The following is a 19432-nucleotide window of genomic DNA, read 5'->3' as shown; positions in this document are numbered from 1 at the left end:
TGATGAATAATTGAACACTTTTGGCAAAAAAAAAAAGCTACTTAACATTTCCTTCTGTCCCTGAGTACTCAAGTGTGCAGTCTTAATGTTATTTTAAAACCTTAAAAAAGCTTTAGGGGAAATAGTAATATAAGCAGTTATACTACCCCTTATATGTCTTACCTGTTAAGGATCTAAGGAACACTACCCTTGCTTTCTACTAATTAGATATTCATCTTTAGTGAATGTTCCCTGTATTGGACAAGTAATTCAATATCAATGTTTGTTGTGATGCTGTGATTAGAAAAGGACCAGTGACACCTTCTCATGAAGAGAAGATGCTGAACAGAGAAGTAAGGGAGATGATTTACTGCTGTGTTTTGACATCAATATTGAAAGTCCTTTTTCTGTGTATTGTTCTGGTGTCAGTGTATTAAAAAGGTCACCAAAAAAATTACCCGAAAGCAGGAGAAAATGTCATAAAGACACAAAGAATTTAATTTCTTTAGCTTACCAAAACAAAGGTGGGTGCTGATTTGACAGTTTTGTGATGACCAAAATGCCAGGTACCAAGAAAGATCTCTGATCTAGCAGAGAAAAGGTTTAACAAAGGACAGGTCCATATTAAAGGTATATATTTGAAAAAACTGCAACCAATTACCAAAGACAACCAATGAACTTCCGCCTCTTCATGTCTTCAAATCAAAACCAGACACTCTCCTCAAAAATATGCTTCAGAAAATCCGAATTATTTTTCTCAACTTAAAAGTAAATAAAGGAACAGGAAGAAACAGATGAACGGTGACATTAATTACCAGCTTTCCTGGCCTCGGAGCTATTCCTTTGGCATTTCGTGAAGTAAAATAGCTTCAGCCATCTATTCACAGTGGAGGTGAGGTCCGGGAAATTTTGAACTGCGTTTCAGATTTTGAAGAAGCAACCTCTAATGGTCCCTGTCCCAGTTCCCCAGAGCCACTGTTTCCCCCTCTGTCCCTTCCCCCCCGGTCACCCCGCTCCTCACGCAGTTTCACTTTCTCTTCTGTCGTCCCTGCCGCCGTGAGATAGCGAAGGGGAGAGGAAGGATCGGGAATGAAGCTCGCTGCTTTCATTTCTTCCACCCTAAATAAAAAACCTAAACTTAGAGGAGCTGAAAAGGGAAGCAGAAAGGCAGGGCACGCTGCGCCAGGAGCGGCGCTGTCGGTACGAGGCCGGCAAGGCAATTCCCAGGTGCTGCACAAGCCCCGGGGCAGGCGGGCCGGCTCCGGCAGCGCGCTCCCAGCCCGCGGGCCGGCCCCGCAGCAGCAGCCGCTCGCCACCTCCCGGGCAGAGCGAGGAAAAGGAAGAAAACGGTTCTGCCGAAACCCGGGATCGAACCAGGGACCTTTAGATCTTCAGTCTAACGCTCTCCCAACTGAGCTATTTCGGCTGCCGTGGTGCCTTTTTTTCCGTGGGATAGTACTAATCCGTTCTTCTACACCCGACATCTGCATCCAATGGTCTAAGTGAGATAGATGTTATTAGCCCTGTGGCGTTGGATGCCACAGACGAGTCAATGACGGGTCCCCGCAAACAAAATTATGCCGTAAGCCAAAGGCAAATCAGCAGTAACACAATATTATGCATATACAAACATCTATGCACAAGACACACGTCAGAGTGAAGGTGTTTTGGCAGTGACTCCCTGGATTATTGGGGGAGGTAACAGGAACTAGAACATTATGTGAGACTCAGGAGCATTAAATTGGCAACATTTTACCTTCAGATTTCAGGGATTTTATTTTAAAGCCTGACAAAATGTGTGCAGGGATGTTGGTGTCATAAAAATACATGACCATGAAGGGCACCTGCACCTTCTTGTGTCCATGGTCTTCCACCAGAGAAGCTCCCTGCGTCCACATAAATCACAAATCCTAAGTAGTGTAATAAGAAAAAACAGTTTACATTCACGTTGTTGATTAGGCATTGATTTCAACAGGCAACTGGTAGCACAGACCTGTGGCTACAGGGAAAAGGTGGAGGATGCATCAGAGTGCCCACATTAGTGCCTGTGATGGGCACTGACATCTCAAGTTTGTGCTGATTTGCACAGCCCCTGGTCTAGGAAAAGCCACCTGTGAGGGCATCTCCTACTCACACTTTCTGCACACTCTGAGGGGAGAGAGGCTGCTTTGCAGAATTGTCCCCTGCTGCTCCCTCCTGTTAGTAAAAACACCAAGACTCTCTTCCATAGTACTAGAGGAATTTAACAAACCCCTCCTTTTTCAAGTGGGGAAGAAGCAGTCTCAGCCCAGGCCAGCCATGTGAATATTTGGTGACATAAATCACCCTGTTTCCTTTTATTTTCAAAGAGTATTTTTCCTCACGTTATCCTACATTTGTGAGTTCTTCAGGAGTCGATATGTTTTCAGGAGTCAAATACCTGTTTTCAGAAGTACAAAGGCTGAGGACTGAGCCAGCAGTTTAGTGACTGAAACCAAAAACCTTCACCAAACAAATTCCATTAGGGAGAGGTTAAAAAAATCCACCCACACTTGTGCTTAAGAGGTGTGTGAACAACATACTGACACAAAATCTCATCTTCTCATGATTTTCCATTGCCACTGGCAATGATTGTTTTGCTGAGAAATGATGAATGTAATCCCTTAAAAATAATGTCTCCTACTGATGCAGCTAACACAATCTGTGATCTTTGGTGCAGATAAACTCCAATGTGTCACGGCATGCACAGACTTATTGACTTAAGAGTTTTAATACATTACCACAACAATCAGAGGTACTGTGGAGCAATGGGTTATTCCAATTCTTATTTTTAGAAATCTCTGTTTTGCCAGGTGAAATGGAAATGACAATGGGAATAAAAACAAAAACTAAAGGTAATGCAAAACAAAATTAAATAAAAGAGAAGGAAAATTCAGTCTCAGACACAGCATATTCAATAAAAGAGTCAGCTTTTCCCCTAACAGAATTTGGCAAGGGGGTTTGTATTAAAAGTTCCTCCTTCTGTAGAAAGATATTTGCATTTCATGCCTGTCTAATGAGCGTAAGAACACAGTTTCAGCAAAATGGAGCATTATGAGTCAAAAAAACCACAAACCAACAAAAAAAAAAACCCACATTTTTCACCCACAGTCTTTCTTCTACATCAAAGCAAGTACAGGGTGGACAAACTAAAGGTATTTTCTAGTCCATCATCTTATGACAGTGTAAACCAGCTTAAACCACAGCTGACACCCCTTACTGCAAGCAGCACACAAATTTAACCAAGTGCCAAGGTCAGACCAGAGAAAATCTTGGAGAAAGTAAGGGTTCTCTTTGTTGCACAAAGTGGAGCTGATACACACACATCACAAACACACCACAGGCCACTGCTGGCAGTGTAAGCTGTGGCTGCCCCAGCCCTGGCAGTGCTCAAGGCCAAGTTGGATGAGGCTCTGTGTCCCTACACATGGCAGGGGGCTTGAACTAGGTGATCTTTAAGGAACTTTCTCAGCTGAACCACTCTGATTCTGCGAGTATAGACAGCCCTGCCTCAGCTGCCCACTTCAATGTCTTCCAAATCCTTTCATCCTGCTGGCAAGGGATACACTGAATAGCAGCTGTGGTACACCAAGACAGTGAGGTAGCAATGTTGGTCTTCCCCAATGCACAAGGGATTTCAGGAGCTGCTTCCCAAAGATCTGATCCAATTCAGAACAGCAATCCCCAGTTAACTTCCCAAGTTCCTGACAGAACCTGAATCAAAACCTTTGTCAAAATCCAGCCCTTGTTCCTTAGAAAGTTTTGGTAGTTAAGTGAAATACACGTTTATTCAATTTATTTTCTTACTGGTGTACCTCACTTTGCTCTGTGACACAAACCTTGAAAGAATAGACTGAAAGGTTACAGTGTTCACAGCATTTTACATCACTACCTCTGCCTTCTCCAGAAATGCTTCCCAGTAAAATCAGTGAGAAATAAAACCTGAAAGCATCACACTTCTCCACACTGACAGTTCACTAGTTGATCCTTTGTCCTTTTCTTCCTACAGAAGCCAGAAGGCTAATGGCAAAATAAGCTGTTTTCTATAACAGAAAACTTTTCCCTGTGAAAGAAATGATCCTACCAGATTACTCACCCACTAAGAAAATCTGATCTACAGCAAAGTATCTCAAAGCAAAAGCCTCCTACATTTCTAATATATATACATTTCAATATTTTAAAATGTGCATTTATTTATATATTTACAAGTAGTAACACAAAAACAAAAATCTCAAACACTTGGATGAATTAAATCTTCAAAGACATTTAAATAGGCTAGAACAGCTTTCACTAAAAATTAATAGATCCTATTGAAAATCCACTCCAGGTAATATCATTTCTCTGGATAGTCATTTAAATATCTATGCTTGCATCTTCAGCATCTATACATCAAGAAAAACTTTCAAAAGTTCTGTTCAATAAACCAATCACCCCCTATTGTTTTCTTCTGTGTATTTCTGATAACACTGTTTTTAGTGTTCCAAAGACACTGTACCTATTTTCAAAGGTTTAAAATATTTTTAAATTAAGGTTTATGCATGTTTAAAATAGTAAGGTTTTAGTTATCTGTAATCTCTACTCTTAAAAAACACAACACAGTCAGTTTTCCAGTATAAGGAGATGTGAAAGACACATTTTCATGCAACCCACTCAAAGCAGCTGTCATAGCAATCACAAATACAGCTAAGACAGATCTTTCCAGCACCTTAGCTATTTCTGGTACTGACAGAACAGTAAGATGGATATCGTAAGGAAGGACGCACATTGTAAGGAAGCCATATATCAAGAAAAGTACAAAAATTAAGGAAATCTTTGAATATAGTCAGCAACGTGTGTTTTGACAATGACATTTCAGTGATTCATCCATAGAAGCACATCTGGTAAGCCAAGTATGTGACAGATAAGTACATACAAAATCCTGTAACTTCTGTCTGTCCCAAATGGAAACTTTTACTTCAAATCAAGCATCAGCAACTGCTACACAATTCTAGTATTATTATCCCACTGTGTCACAGAAAACTCACCTTCAATAACAGGCTCCTAGACTTTAAAACACTTGGCACTGCAGTGAGCCTCGAAACTTCCCGGTTAGCCTTCTTTTAGAGTGACTCTTGCCAACCACAAGTGGCACTTTATCAACAGCACCATGCACCACAAGAGGTGTGATGAAGTTGGGAACACTTGTGTTTCAAGAGCTATATCCCAGTTTCTGAGACCCTTTAGAAGTCACAACTTTTTCTGAGTACACCACAGCATCCCAGTCCTGTGCCACTTGCAGCTCTGCCCAGGGGCCACAGAGGATCAGGGACTGGGTCAACTACAGAAGCTGAAGTGATAAAACCAAGAACAGTGGTCCTTTTTATGTTTGCCAGACCACCTCAAAGACAAAAAAGTGAAGGTAATTTTTTCAGGATAGAGGAAGAGCTAAGAAATATTAAAAAAAAAAAACCCACCATCTACTTTTTCAGCAAGTTCTTCTGAATTAAGAGAAACCAGTTACACCATATTTATTACTAAATCAACTTTGAACAGGGTTCATTGACATATTTCTAGAATTACAGGTTTTTTCCAAATTTTATATTAAAACTCAAATGTTGTTTTATCTTTAAAATGTTTATTACAGAAAAAATGTTGATACACTGCATTGATTAAGGTCTGCCAACCCACAATTCACAGCTAAAGAAGAGTTTTAAAAAATTTTCTCCATAAGTAGCCTTCATATCACAGGAAGTAAGATCATTGGAATGTTAACTGTGTTCCAGTATTTCAAGTTTGCTACAATTATAGTGAAGAAAAAGGAGTTAACATGTAATAGACAGTAACACAGTAAAAGGAGTACAAAGTTTAAGGAAATACTTCTGGAAACCTCAGCGAGAACACCTGCTACTTCTTGACATCATTCCCCCCTTGTTCCCCTTAAAAAGGGGCATTTAAAGTTATAGAGTAGGTAAGTTTAATCAGTCAACTACAAAAGCTAGAAGTGCACCAGCAGAGAAATGGACGGAACCATACAGGTGCTGTGTCCAGCTTTTGTCAATCAATTTATAGTCTCCAAAAAATATATCATTTCTCCCCTTGATTAAAAATAAAACCCAATTATTTGAAGTGACAAAAAATCATATATATTACACTGTAAAAACAAACTAATACAGACAAATGATTCCAGAACTAAAATAAATTTAACTCCAAGTCCCAAAAGCTGCAATCACAGTTAATTATTCTTAATAAGGGAGATTTTACTTCAGTACACTAATTTATAACATTATAAATATTCTTCACTCCATACAGTTTTTTAAAATCAATACCTAGTGAGAATAGAGTATTGCACCAAAAGCTGAAACTAAGAGGTTCAACTTATAAAGTGCTGAAACCATTCCAAAGTTGTGCCATACTGTGGTTCTTTACTCGTCATGGTTCGTGTATCTTGAATATATCAAGAGTCCAGTGTGGCCATTTGATTGCAGGCTTTGAAGAGAAGACCATATGAGGTAGAAAAAACTCCTTCAGGTTCTGTGCCACGCTATGGACCACTGAGCTGGGCAAATGGGTCTGTCACAGGAAAGGGCTCCAAAGCTTTCTCTGAGTTTTTCCAGTTGTGGAAATTTTCTCTGTACCATTCAACTAATATGGAAAGAATGTTGATGAGTCAAGCTGGCCAGAGATAACAGGGAAATCCAAATATTCCACAGATGTAAGTCTAACAACATACTAATTGTTCTTTATGGAAGTTTTTAAGCCATAATATTAAAAAAATCTAGTTTAAACTTTGTAAGTTCTTTATGCAAGACTTATTCTAGCACTAAAAAGTGATTATCTTTTTTCTTTTATGTCATGTAAATTCACTATTTAGAAAGCAGCCAATTTATGTAAAATTCAAGTGTTACATTCAATCTCTTCAGCTTCTCATTAACTAACCTATATATCCATTTCCCCCTTTTCCCTCTCCCTCCTCCCATCACTCCTAACTCAGTGTAAAAGTCACCAGTCTTACTTGTTTTCGTTATTCCTTCTTTCCAAGGCACTTTGGGTCTCCATCCTAAGTTGTGCATTTTTTCTGAACTCATTGGATACCTCAGGTCATTTGTAGGCCTGATGAAGTATAATGCACACAATCTGATTATACTACTTCCTTAATTAGAGATGCAGTACCTCACCCTGTCTTCCAAGGAACATTACATATGCTTCAATTTTGAAAATTCCCGTCAACATAAACAAGTTGCATTCCCTTCAAAAATATGTGGCAGCTGAGTGCAGCTACAACAACACAATTCAGTTTGTACAGTCAACTACTTGAAATTGACTAGACTAAATATTAATTAGTATTTTACTGGCACAAAAATGAACACAAAAATCACTGCCAACGCATTTGTGCAAATCAGTGCATTTGCAACACAGAGCCAGCATTTTCTAATATTAGCATTTACATTTTTTATCCTGAAAACCCACAAACTTACACATATTTCAAATTTAAAACACACAGGCTTCCAAAGGGACAGCATTACAGTGGCTCATTAGCTACATGAACTTTTTGTAATACTGAATATGCAGAATCCCAAGCTGCAAGATTCAACACAGAAAGATACATCTGATATTTAAGCATGGCAGAAATTTTCACTTACACAGTCTGGTAGCCTAGTCTAGCATCCTGCACTACTGGCATTGGCATATTGAATAGTCAAGGTACATGTGCAGGCACAAACAAAGCACTTATCACTGTTACGGTCACATGCTAATCTCAAGCAGAAGCAGAACTAATTTTTCCATAGCAAGTAACCCCCATGACCTTTAAGTCACTCATTATAGAATTATATAGTCATAAATTAGCTATATTAACAATTTCTGATAAGACCTCAACACTCCTGAAACACATATTCCTATGTGGTTCGTTTTCCCAAGCCCATTTATGTTTAAACATTAGCAGACAGGGCCCAATACACACAAAGAAACATCTCAAAGTGAATTACACTGAGAACTCCTAAACACTCACATCATGTGAGCCAAAGGCAATTTGTTCAAAGTCCTCTAATACATTGAGGTAGGATTTTGAAGAACATTTCCTTTTAAAAACAAAAGTTAGCACATTTTTAAAGACACTTCAGTTGCCATGATAACAATCTAAATGTGAACAGAAAGTGAAAATTTTAAAGGCCATAATACTTAACTGCTATCAGTAGACACATCATTCCTAATCACTCTGGAGAGAGTGATATCTAAAGTAAGCAGAGATTCATTGTTGCTGCAGAAAAGAAATGGATATAAAAGAGCAGAGCCAAACCAAGCCTGAAATTAAGGACGGAAACACACAGCAAAAGCATATCTATAAAAGCTACCCATTTTTCCACTGACCTAACTTTGGTACCTTAGAGCTTTACAGCTACTTTTGAGATAGCAGCTTCAGCTTAAGATAGAAATCTAAAGCTAACTACACTCCACAGGCACATATTTCTGCCTGTGGAGACTGGGTTTTATGACAAAGTATATCTAAGTTTGAATTAGTCACATTAATGCCAAAATACTAAAGCTAAGCGAGAGATGATGGGATTCATCTCACTCAGTGATAATGAATAAAAAATACACTGAATAAACTGTTGGAACTACCAAGAAGGAAAGATTTTAGTTGTTCTGTAAAATTTTCCTCTTCCCAGAGCAAACATCAGTAATGACAAGTATGAAGAATGTCTGAAGACAGAGATTAGCATTACATTTTCGCCTTCAAGACATTCGTTCTGACCTACAGATCCGAATAAATGAAACACCTGTTTTTTTATACTGAACCCTGATCATAGATGTCAAATCCACTAGCAAAAAAAAAAAAAAAAAAAAAAATTAAGGAAGCAAAACAGCTCTTAGTCCGTCAAAAGTTTCTCCTTTAGAGCAGAAACATTTCCACAAAATACTATTTGGTTAAGCGTCTCAGAAAACCTGCCGAACAAAACTATCCTGCATTTGCAGCACATCCTGCATGTCCTCCACATTCCTCACCTGTCTTTGACATAATCCATCCAGTGCTCCATTTCAGACTCTGAACTGGTCTTCTTTATCTTTCAAGGAAAAAAAAAAACAAACAAGTATCACTCCCATGCATCTTGGGCTATCTAAACATGTATTTAAAAACCATTTTTTTTTCTTAACAAACTTAAATCTTGTTTAAAACCCCTACCAAATTAAAAAAAAACACCAAATAAAATAAACCACAAACAGAAATGGTCTTTTGTATACTGAGTCTTCAAACCACCAAAATTATGTAGAACATCTCCAACTTATCTCCTTCATCCAGAGCAATGCCAGAACATCCATAATTCAACTGTTAGATTTTAATAGTGCCACATTCTCAGACCAAAAACTAAAGCAGTCAGCATGGAAAAAAATGGTAATTAAGCATTATGCCCATCAGGATAACTGACACAGCAGCCCAACACAGGATAGCCCATACTGCAAACTTACACAGTCCAGATGCCACAGAAAGGGTAGCACATCATTCTGCTGCAAGGATCTTCCAACACCCACCACAAGTCTAAGCTTTTTCAGAGCTACAGAAGGTCTGTGTAATTATTCATATGTGCAATGAAGACCAGTAAAGAAAAGCATCAGAACACTTTACTCACTAAATGGATTAGCTCCTTAGCAAGCTGGGCAATGGACATCTCAAAGTTAGTTCCAATGTTATAAATTTCACCTGGTTTCCCCTCCTTCAGGACAGTAAGGAATGCTTCTACCACATCAGTTGCATAAAGGAAATTCCTTCTCTGAAGTCCAGAACCATGAATACAGCTTAAGACAAGAAAAAGACAAAAAAGTATTTTTAGTCCTCAAATAGTTACATTCAATTTACTGGACTGTGTTTTAAGCAGTTTTGATGTTAAATAGGTGCCTGAAGGTACCTTAAGTAGCTGACATGCAAACAATCCTTTACTTTAAGGAAATCCTGCTATTAAAATAAGTGATTCAGAACTTTGTTATATAATTATCATTTTACAAACTAGCACATATTTATAACTACAATTACAGTTTTATAGCACAAATACTACCAAAAAAATAAGTGAGTTACCTACCATTTTCTGTTCTGTTGCAACAAAGATATAAACTTTGGAATAACCTAAGGAATTGAACAACAACAAAAAAATTACTCCACTATTTCAGAAGCTGTTATTCTACAAAGAATGAGAAACTTCAACAGTTATGTAGCATTAAGTATTTTAATAAGATACTTTAAATATTTCTAAGTATTATTAAATATAATGAAAGAATATATCAAGCCTAGAAACTGCAGGGATTTTGGTTTGTAAAAGCAGGTGCCTCTATTGTATTGTAAACCTTATCTTTCTGGCTGTTACAAATGTAACAGTTTTTCAAAAATAAAAGAAGTTTCCATTACTTTTGCACACAGCAGTGCATCAGTCTAACTAGAAATAATTACCAACTGTTCAGAACAAGGTTTAAACATCCAGCAAACTGCAGTAAATCTAGAACCAAAGAGTTGTTAAAATAGTTAATTTTGGAAGAGAATCAGAGAATTTTAAGATAACATGGACAAAGACAGATCAAGTGACGGTGTGTTTGCTGCACAAAGATTTACATTATGTTCATCTAAAAGCTTAGATCCATTCATAATGCCATAGATAATTCAGAACAGTTGCCCCCACTATTAAAGTCCTTAAATTGAAGCCATTAGAAAACTACTTAAATTACTTAAATTTAACTTCCTACTCTAAACAGAGGAGCAGAATACTAGATAAAACTAAAGATTCATGTAGCCTTGTGCTGTATTTTTAGCAGTAACTAGAATTTGGTATGTGAAGAAGAATATATGCAAGTCAAAAGCAAGCAAATACTACACCCCTAACAATCATGCAACCTGTAGCAAGACAATGAAAAATGTACTCTAAAAGCCATTGCTTATCCACATGCAATAATGCAGGTGAAAATAAATTTATTTGGGAAAAAAAAAAACACAAAATGTAAAAAGCAATTTAAATTAAAAAACACCTCCATAGAACTGTAAAATATAGCTACATTTTCCACCAGTTCCAAACTCCAAAGAGTACATGTGATGCTTACTTTCATTTCAACAGTGTATTTCCATTCATTAACCAAGCAGATTCAGGTATTGACTTAAAAAGGCAACTCCTTCTCACAAATAACTGTTTTAAATAGTTACCCTGCAAGGTCTGTATGAACACACGCAAAGACAAGTCACTTTACACTACTCACCTTCTATATCAATGTTACAGTTTCATCTTACTTATTTTCTATAAGTATTTTCTATATTTTTTCCCTTTCTATACCAGACACTGTATTCTCAGTTTACTTTTTGAAATGTTTCCCTTAGTTATTGAACACTCACAATTACAGAACATGATGTGAGTTAATGTAATTTGTAGGGGAAATCTGTCAAAATATCCTTTGAAAAATAGAAAAATTACAAAACAAAGTTGCTGTTATAAAATTAATTTAAACTACAAGTCTTTAATTCAAGTTTTATCAACAATCAAAAAATATGTGTTCAGGGTAAGACACATTAGTGTTAAGCTTAAAATATATAATCACACGTTAATTGCAGGAGTGCTTTTTTGAAAAGTCATCCTATGCACATGAGAAAAAAGTAACATCACTGCAACCCTGAATTCTGGTACACTGGAGCTCAGAGTAAAGCACAGTTTTACTCACTTTTTCTGGATACTGATGTGGTCCATAAACATTACTGCTCCGTGTGATGACAACTGGGAACTGAAGAGCATTAAAAATACATGTGATTACATAAGAAAGCATATACCAGTAAAAATCAGTACCTTCCTGCTGATAATAAACAAACCAACACATGCACAGTGATTACTCAAAAATCTGCAAGCCCTTACAAATGTTATTGAATTAAGCTCTCTGCATTTCTGTCGAACAGGCAAGGGCCTCCAGCCTTCTCAGCCTGTTAGGAGCACCACAAGTGACAAATGTTTTAAATCTCTCTTACTCTGGAACCACCACAGGACATGGCATATGTGTATCTGGTTGACTGAAGACTGGCTTATTCCTACTTATTCCAATATGTCTCACAGGTCATTAACATCCTCTTCTTGTTCACTTTATAGCAAAAGCATCATATATCAAGAACAGAAGTCCAAAGTATCCAAAATATTAAATGTGTTTGCTTAAACAAATTTGACTAGCAGAACTTTTTCTTTTTTTTCCCTTTAGCTATAAGCCTAGTCTTAAGACAATTTGAATTATGCATGTTCTACTTCTGTGTAATACTTTTGTATTCCTGCAAGCATAGCAGTGTTTTTTAAATTCCTAATGTTCTCTTTGACCATTTTATCAAAGTACATGTTTAAATATTACAGTTCAGATTTCAAAAACAAAACTTAAAAAACATCTGACCTGTCCCCACTGTTTTGCAGTGTATCTTCATAAGTTATTGGTGGAGATTCTCTAACACATCCAGACTAAAAGACCAACAATAAGGAAAGAGGTGGCACTGTGTGGACTAGTACTAATTTTTCTTTTATACTCTTACGTACATAATACAGACAATTACAGACTTCAGAGTTTTTGAAGCTTCCTTGGACTTACTTGGTACCTTTCCCAATAAGACTGAACAAAACACTCTGCAGCTGCTTTAGAGGAGGCATAGGGATTTGTCGGACGTTTTGGTGAGGATTCATCAAATTCCTAAAATGAAAAGAAAAATTTGCATTGCTCTATTTCTTTTGCCCAGATAAGCCTTAAAGTTACAAAAGAAATAAAAACCCCTAAATATCCAAGCACATCAGTCTAACAAAGTCCCCTTACAACAGAAGGCCATAACAAAAGACAACCTATTTACTGAAAAATAGAAGGCAGATAGATTACCAGCAGTAATATTTTTATACTTGTAACAGAGTTACCTCACAGCAGCAGGTCCTCAGATTTTTATCTTATTAGATAATCACTCTTGCTACAGAGAGATTTAATACTTTTCAGGTTCATTGCCTTAGAGAGCAACTGGACCACCACTAGCAAATTCAGCCCTAAATAAAAGGGGTTTTCTCTCAAATTTTTGTGTAACTTTATTTCTGTAAAAAATGTAGAATTGCAACCCAAAAATATCCAAAGCAAGGCTTCAACAATTCTGACCAGTTCCAGAACAGGTATCTTCCAGACTATCCTGACACTTCTCACTTGAAGGGAGAAAAAAACAAACCAAAAGAAAGAGGGATACTACACAACGTGCAATTGGTAACAATCACCTTCATGTGATTAAAACACTCACTGTTCTTGTCCAACCTTTGCCTCCAAAATTAAATGGCCTTCCGCCCCTCAAAAAAAACTCTATGAGAACTTCTAGTGTGATTCACAAAGAGAAGAAAAAACAGACTAAAGTTCTCTTTTCGAGGCCCAGAGACAGAAAAATTTCACTTGAAGGTATCAGCCAAGCCACAGGTCTACACACGAGAAAACATCATCCTTGGGTATCATAAAAGCCCACAGATGGAAGTTGTGTTGAAGGAACTGATAAAGACACTGTGATACTAAGAAAGTGCACAGAACTCTTCTGAAGTACACTACTCCAGGGACTATGGCAAAAGGCTCCTTGACTTTATTCATGCCTTTAAAAAGATGAACATGCATAATATGCCTTTCTACTGAGCTAAATCACATTTCCTGAATTAAGGTCAGGTATAAATTCTCAAAAAATCAAAGATCTGCTCATAACAACAAGAAACATCTGAATATTTATTACAGTAATACAGGAATTGTTTTCTATTTGAATTGTCACTACCTACAGTTCCGTTAATATTTTAGCTAGACTATAAAGCAGTTCCCCGCCTGTTAAGCTGTGCATATTACTGAAGTCTCATGAATGCTCCAGGACAAAACCTGTATAATACACTTCTTTATACTATCTCTGAGGAGTAGTGACACCATTAATGACCCAAATCTCACTGCTTTAGACAATAAACATTCAATATAAAACAAGTTATGAAAAAAAAAAGGACAATTTTGATATTCAGCTTTCTAGAAGCTACCAGTACTTAAAGTCAAACATTTAGAGAGGCCAAGTAAAGTTAGACTCAACTTTGTTTTCACTATTAAAAGCAGGTAAACTAGAAAAATCCTCATGCATTTTCAAACTCACCTCATCAGTGCTACCTCCATATACTTCATCTGTGCTAACATAGACAAACTTCTCCACGTTGGCTTCATGCGCAGCAGCAACCAGCACATTGGTGCCATAAACGTTCACGTAGGTGAATTCCAGGGCATGCCAAAATGAAAGATCTACATAAAAAAATGCAGACAATTCTGATTAAATTTAGGCAAGATAGGGCTATAGGTTCCACTGACAGCTTCTATATAGACCTATCAGAGAGCAAGGTCCTTATTAAATTAAGGCACCTTCTACACTTGAAGACAAAAATCCTTGTTTTCAAAAAGAGGCTGGAATCATGAGCAAAAGCTTGTTGGTTATGGATTTTTTTTTAATCTAAAATAGCATTGGCTAAGTACAGTAAGAAAAGTGTCATTCAAAGACAATTGTCTTTGAATGGGTCCATATGCCTGCAAGATGCAGTCATATGGACCCATGACTAATAACTCAGCAGTAGCTGTTTTGACTCTTACAACTGTTCCCCTGACCTAATGACTTTGTGCCTATCAAATCTGACAATTTCAAGAAGTATTTTCCTGGAGAATTCTTTGAGGATTTCTTCTTATGATAGATGGAATATGGTGCGGATTGTTCTTACTAACAGTGATACTGAAAAGCAGCCATCTGAAATAGGTACTTTATAATTAATTCTCTCTTTTTAGCACGGAGACAAGATTTCAGTGCGATTTATGCCTAATCCTTCAGCTTTCACGCTGTTTTTTCATGTGACATTGGAGCCAATTAAGTAAAAACATCAGACTATGTACAAAGCCCCTCTCCACTGTCTTTACGACTCCGTCAGTACATTGTCAGCTACGTGTGAATCTAGATAGAATTTAAAAATGTAATGCAGACAAAGAGGTATATTACCATTTATGTGCAATGAAAACAAGACAACAGTTATTAGATGAAGAACTTTTTAAATCAAGGCTGTGAATCCCTCTGAGTTATAAAGGCCACCAGATGCTCAGTCATGTGATTTGTAGAGACAAATTGGATCCTTGGTTTATATGAAGGGAAAAGACAAAAGGTATACTGGCATACATTTCAAGCAGGTATAGCCATGGAAAACAATACCAAAACGTGCAGCAATGCTCACCTACATGTGTTTGGGCTGCAAAATGAAGGACTATATCTATCTTCTCAGTTTCAAAGAGCTGCTTTATAAAATCAGGTTCACAAATATCTCCCTAAACAGGAAAGAAAAAAAGAAACGGCAAATTATTTTTGATAGAAAACACCTTCCCTTTATACTAAGTGTCACATAAGAAACCATTACAAAGGGAACACAGGATACAAACAGCACTATCAACTGAGCTCTGGGCCACTTATCAATTCCATGTCTAAAATAAGACCATACATAAAATTTCACCCTTTTTTCTTTAAATCCTCAACGAAACTTACTTCAGAATTTATATTACTATTAACATTAGAAATAACAATGTGTCCGAAAATATATACAACAAAAGTACAGCGTGGAGCTCCAGCACTGAGGCTGAAATGCCAAGTTCCCAGATCAAGTAAGAGTTCCCAGTCTGGCAAGCTGGCAGGGACATCTAGTGGCACTACAAAAGGAGAAGTGGATTCCCACTAAAGGGGATTAGATTATGTCTAGCAAGGGCTTTGCTGCTTGCCATTTATTCCAGTGATTTATTTTTAACTGACATATTTTTTAAAAAATATGTTATTCTGAACAAAATGGGTAGCTACTGAATTTTTTTTAACTGAAATTCAAGCTTAGTACACCTCTGCTGAACAGCAACAGAAATTGTGATTAAAATGTATCTTTCATACAGCCCCTGTGTCAAATTTTCTAAACTTACTGCTCTACGTTCCAAAACAGACTTCCTTTCTACAGTACCACTAGAGAATACATCCTTCTTGCTGTCTCCTAAGGTCAGTACCAATGCTACAGTTCTAATTATAAGGGTTGCACATTAGAAATTATCTTTTCCAGCACATTTTTTCCTGTCAGTGTAAACTGCTTGGTTGCATACCAGCTGGATGTTAAGCTGTGATCAACTGTCCCTAAAAACCAAAAACAGAAACAAATAACCCAAATACACACCCCAAACAAAAAAAAAAAAAAAAAAAAAACCAAAACAACAAAAACAAAACCAAAAAAAAAAAAAAAAAACCACAGTGAAAATTTGGAATTATTTATACTGATGTAAGTTTTGTGACAAGAGATTCCTACCCTTTTCAAAAGCAGTATAGCCACATCACTCCTAGTTACTGTTCCCCTGCTTCACATAGGGATCTGCCTGTTTAAAGGATATCTTGTAGGACTCCAAGCTCTCCCCAGCAATTAAATGTTAACTCCTCAGGTAACAAGGCTTTTATACTGTATTCATACATTTCATATTGCACACTGGAAACAATCAAAGACCTTAGGAAAATAGCCAAAAAGCCACTTCGGTCATGTTGAAACTGCACACACGTGTATGTCAAACAGACTGTCCGTTTCCTCACAGGCAACTTTTATCCCAAAAGCTCAGATATAATCCCTTACTGAAAGAAAGAGGTGGTTCATAAAGACATAAACAGCCATGGGGGTCACCAACAGGTCAGGGCAAGTTCAGCTTCCAGTCTTGCCTGAATCTAAGAAAAAAGGCAAGTTTATATCTACTACCTCTGAGAAAGGTGCTGTTTCAGCAAACTAAACTATATGAATTTCTGAGATGTCCTGCAACCTTGGGCAGACCCCAAGACAGAGAGATGAGTATCAGCACTACCTCTTGTAGACAGGAGGAACCTCAGCATACAAACCCAGCAAGTCCGAATATTGATCTGAACAATAAATCAAAATCCACCTCCTGTCTGAAGGCAAAACTGTGGAAGCATACACCAAAAAATCTGTAAAAAGTCATGTTTTGTGGAAGGGAAGGTTCTATCACCTGGATAAACTTGTAGTTTTCCTTCCCAGAGACAGTTTCAAGATTCTTCAAGCTTGCACAGTAGTCGAGCTAAGGAGAAATACCACACAACATCAGTAAGTGGGCTTCGTGGATACAAAAAGGCTAACTCAAACCCAACCTAACCACTGGAAAGTCTGAGAATAAAGTAAAAACTTATATTAAAAAAAAAATACTTTGCAAGGAGATGTGAAGCTTTAAAAGCACAAATCTTCAAAAGATATCCTAACTTGTATCTAAACATCTGTTTAAGCAAAAATTCTTAAACAGATGTTTAGAGCTAGAAAAGTTTTGCTCTTTTTCTAACAACAGTTGACTTTTTTTTTTTTGCACAGGAACAAATGGAAAATCAAACAAAAACTAACAATAAGCCATATAAATTTCAACATATAATAGATTGTGTTGTAAATCACTTAAAACAGTTGTCCATATCAAGAAAGAAAACAAGGTATTACCTTATCCAGATTTATAATCAGATAGTTTGGATAGTTTTTCACAAGAGAGACGACTACATGTGAAGCACTGTAGGATAGAAGAAAAACATATTTTACAATTATATACTTGGCTTTAAGGTAATAAATTACAAATTCCAAATAAATTCAGCATTTTCAAAAGTCTTTGGGGTAAGAAGGGGATATATTCAAGACAAAGACAAATTCAAAGATATTTTAACACGTCAATTTTATTCTAATATATATTCTATAATTATCCTAATATTTTCTATACATAAGTGCATATGGTTAAGAAACTAAAAATCAGAATAAAAGTTCATCTTATAACGAAAGAAATCAGCACAGCCCACAGTCACGTAAAAAAACCAAAAAAACCTGTTATATGCTATCTTCAATTGCCACTGTAAAATACTTTTGCACTCTAAAGCTTACATACTAGGTATCAGGGAGAACCAAACAGTTAACACTCCTAACCCACGACAGTGACTGCCATCACTCAAGTCTCTGACACGGCTGCTAGGTGTAAGAAGTGACAACCACGTGGTAGTGTCCCTTTAGCACGGTCTTATGTAAATGAAGCTCATCCTGAGAGTTCAGGCTAGTTCAGGGTTATTCACACACAGAAATTTAACTCTCACAGCTTCCACACACTGAGGGGCTCCAGATTAAGACAGGCCAGACCTTGCTCTGACTCAAACTGAGCCCACAGCACTGGGGGTTGATAGGGGAATAGCAGCTGGCTCAAAGCCCTGCCACCTTCAACCCAAAGAATCCATTAGGCTGGAAAAGACCTGAGTTCATCGAGTCCAACTTACGACCAAACACAACCTTGTTAAGCAGACCATGGCATTAAGCACCACGTCCAGTCGTTTCCTGAACACCTGCAAGGACAGTGACTGCTGACTCCCTGGGCAGTCCAGTCTAATATCCAGTTATCTTTTCTGTGAATAAATGCATTCTAACGTCCACCCTAAAAGTCCGCAGGCGTACCTTAGACTGTATCCTGTCTCATTTGCTGCCTGGGAAATGAGGCTGAACCCCTCCTGGCTACACCCCACTTCCAGGGAGTTGAAGAAAGCGGTAAGGTTGTTCTGCCTGGAGCCTCAGGCAAAACACCCCCAGCTCCCTCAGCCGCTCCTCATAAGGTTCGTGCTCCAGGCCCTTCACCAGCTCCGCTGCCTTCCTCTGAGCAGCCCCGTCCCGGCTGAGGCCGAGCACCGACTCCCACCGCCAGCACCTCCTTCACCTCCTGGCCGGCCGCAGGCGAAGGACCGCGGGGACAGCCTCCCAGCTCGCTCCCCAGCACTTACCACCCCAGAACCCACGACAAGGGCGAGTCACCAGCAGCCCGTGAGTGAGCGCGGCCCGAGACAGCGGCGCGAAGGAAGCGGCCCGGGACAGGCACAAAGGTGGCGGCACCGCAGGACCCCCGCCCGCCACGTCTCACCCGCTCCCCTGGACAGGAGGCCGGCGGCCCGCTCCGGCCCCGCGGGGCTCACTCACATGAAGCCGGCGCCGCCCGTCACCAGGACCCGCTTCTCGAACAGCGGCGACGCCGCGGGGCCCGCCCGCCCCGACATCGTCCGCGCTTTACGGCGCCGGCCCCTCACTCCCTTTCCCCCACGGCTGCGCGTGCGCAGCATGGACCCGTGGGTTTCACGGGCAGTCGCAGCGCCTGCAAGAGGCTCATTGAAAGATCTCCTTCCTCGCTCCCCGCGCGGCCCCAAGAGCGGAGCTGTCACCGTCTCGGAGGCCACCGACAGCGCGGCGCGCACGGCGGGTGAAAAGGGCCAATGCTGCGCCTCCGCATTCAGCGGCAACTGATGTCCGACTCCGGCTCTCTCAACTTACGGCCGGACCCAGCAACGGGACACGTTGCCGCAGGGGCGGGGCCTGGCGCTCGGTCACGCCCCCAGGGGCTGGCGCGCTCTTTCATTGGCTCTCTC

General features: G+C 38.8%; 1 protein-coding gene and 1 non-coding gene across 3 annotated transcripts; both read right to left on the bottom strand.

Annotated features, from left to right (window-relative positions):
• Positions 1 to 1332: 1332 nt before the first annotated feature.
• On the bottom strand, positions 1333 to 1405 carry TRNAF-GAA (transfer RNA phenylalanine (anticodon GAA)). The gene has a single exon. It is a non-coding gene; the product is annotated as a tRNA-Phe (tRNA).
• Positions 1406 to 5479: 4074 nt separating this feature from the next.
• Positions 5480 to 19331, bottom strand: TGDS (TDP-glucose 4,6-dehydratase). 2 transcript variants are annotated; one of them, XM_054002122.1, is made up of 12 exons: positions 19229 to 19331; positions 17490 to 17556; positions 17017 to 17085; positions 15219 to 15309; positions 14108 to 14250; positions 12562 to 12660; positions 11665 to 11724; positions 10050 to 10093; positions 9603 to 9768; positions 8980 to 9038; positions 6989 to 7086; positions 5480 to 6618 (listed from the first exon to the last, which is right to left on the bottom strand). In XM_054002122.1, the coding sequence occupies exons 1-12, from the start codon at positions 19294 to 19296 to the stop codon at positions 6518 to 6520; spliced, it is 1065 nt and encodes a 354-aa protein (XP_053858097.1). In that variant the 5' UTR covers positions 19297 to 19331; the 3' UTR covers positions 5480 to 6517. The 2 variants fall into 2 exon arrangements, with proteins under 2 accessions (XP_053858097.1, XP_053858088.1); XM_054002113.1 differs by having other exon boundaries at positions 18990 to 19300.
• Positions 19332 to 19432: the final 101 nt, after the last annotated feature.

The sequence above is a fragment of the Vidua macroura genome, chromosome 2 (genome assembly GCF_024509145.1).
Source record: "Vidua macroura isolate BioBank_ID:100142 chromosome 2, ASM2450914v1, whole genome shotgun sequence".
Taxonomy (NCBI): domain Eukaryota; kingdom Metazoa; phylum Chordata; class Aves; order Passeriformes; family Viduidae; genus Vidua; species Vidua macroura.
This window is presented reverse-complemented; position numbering and strand designations above follow the sequence as displayed.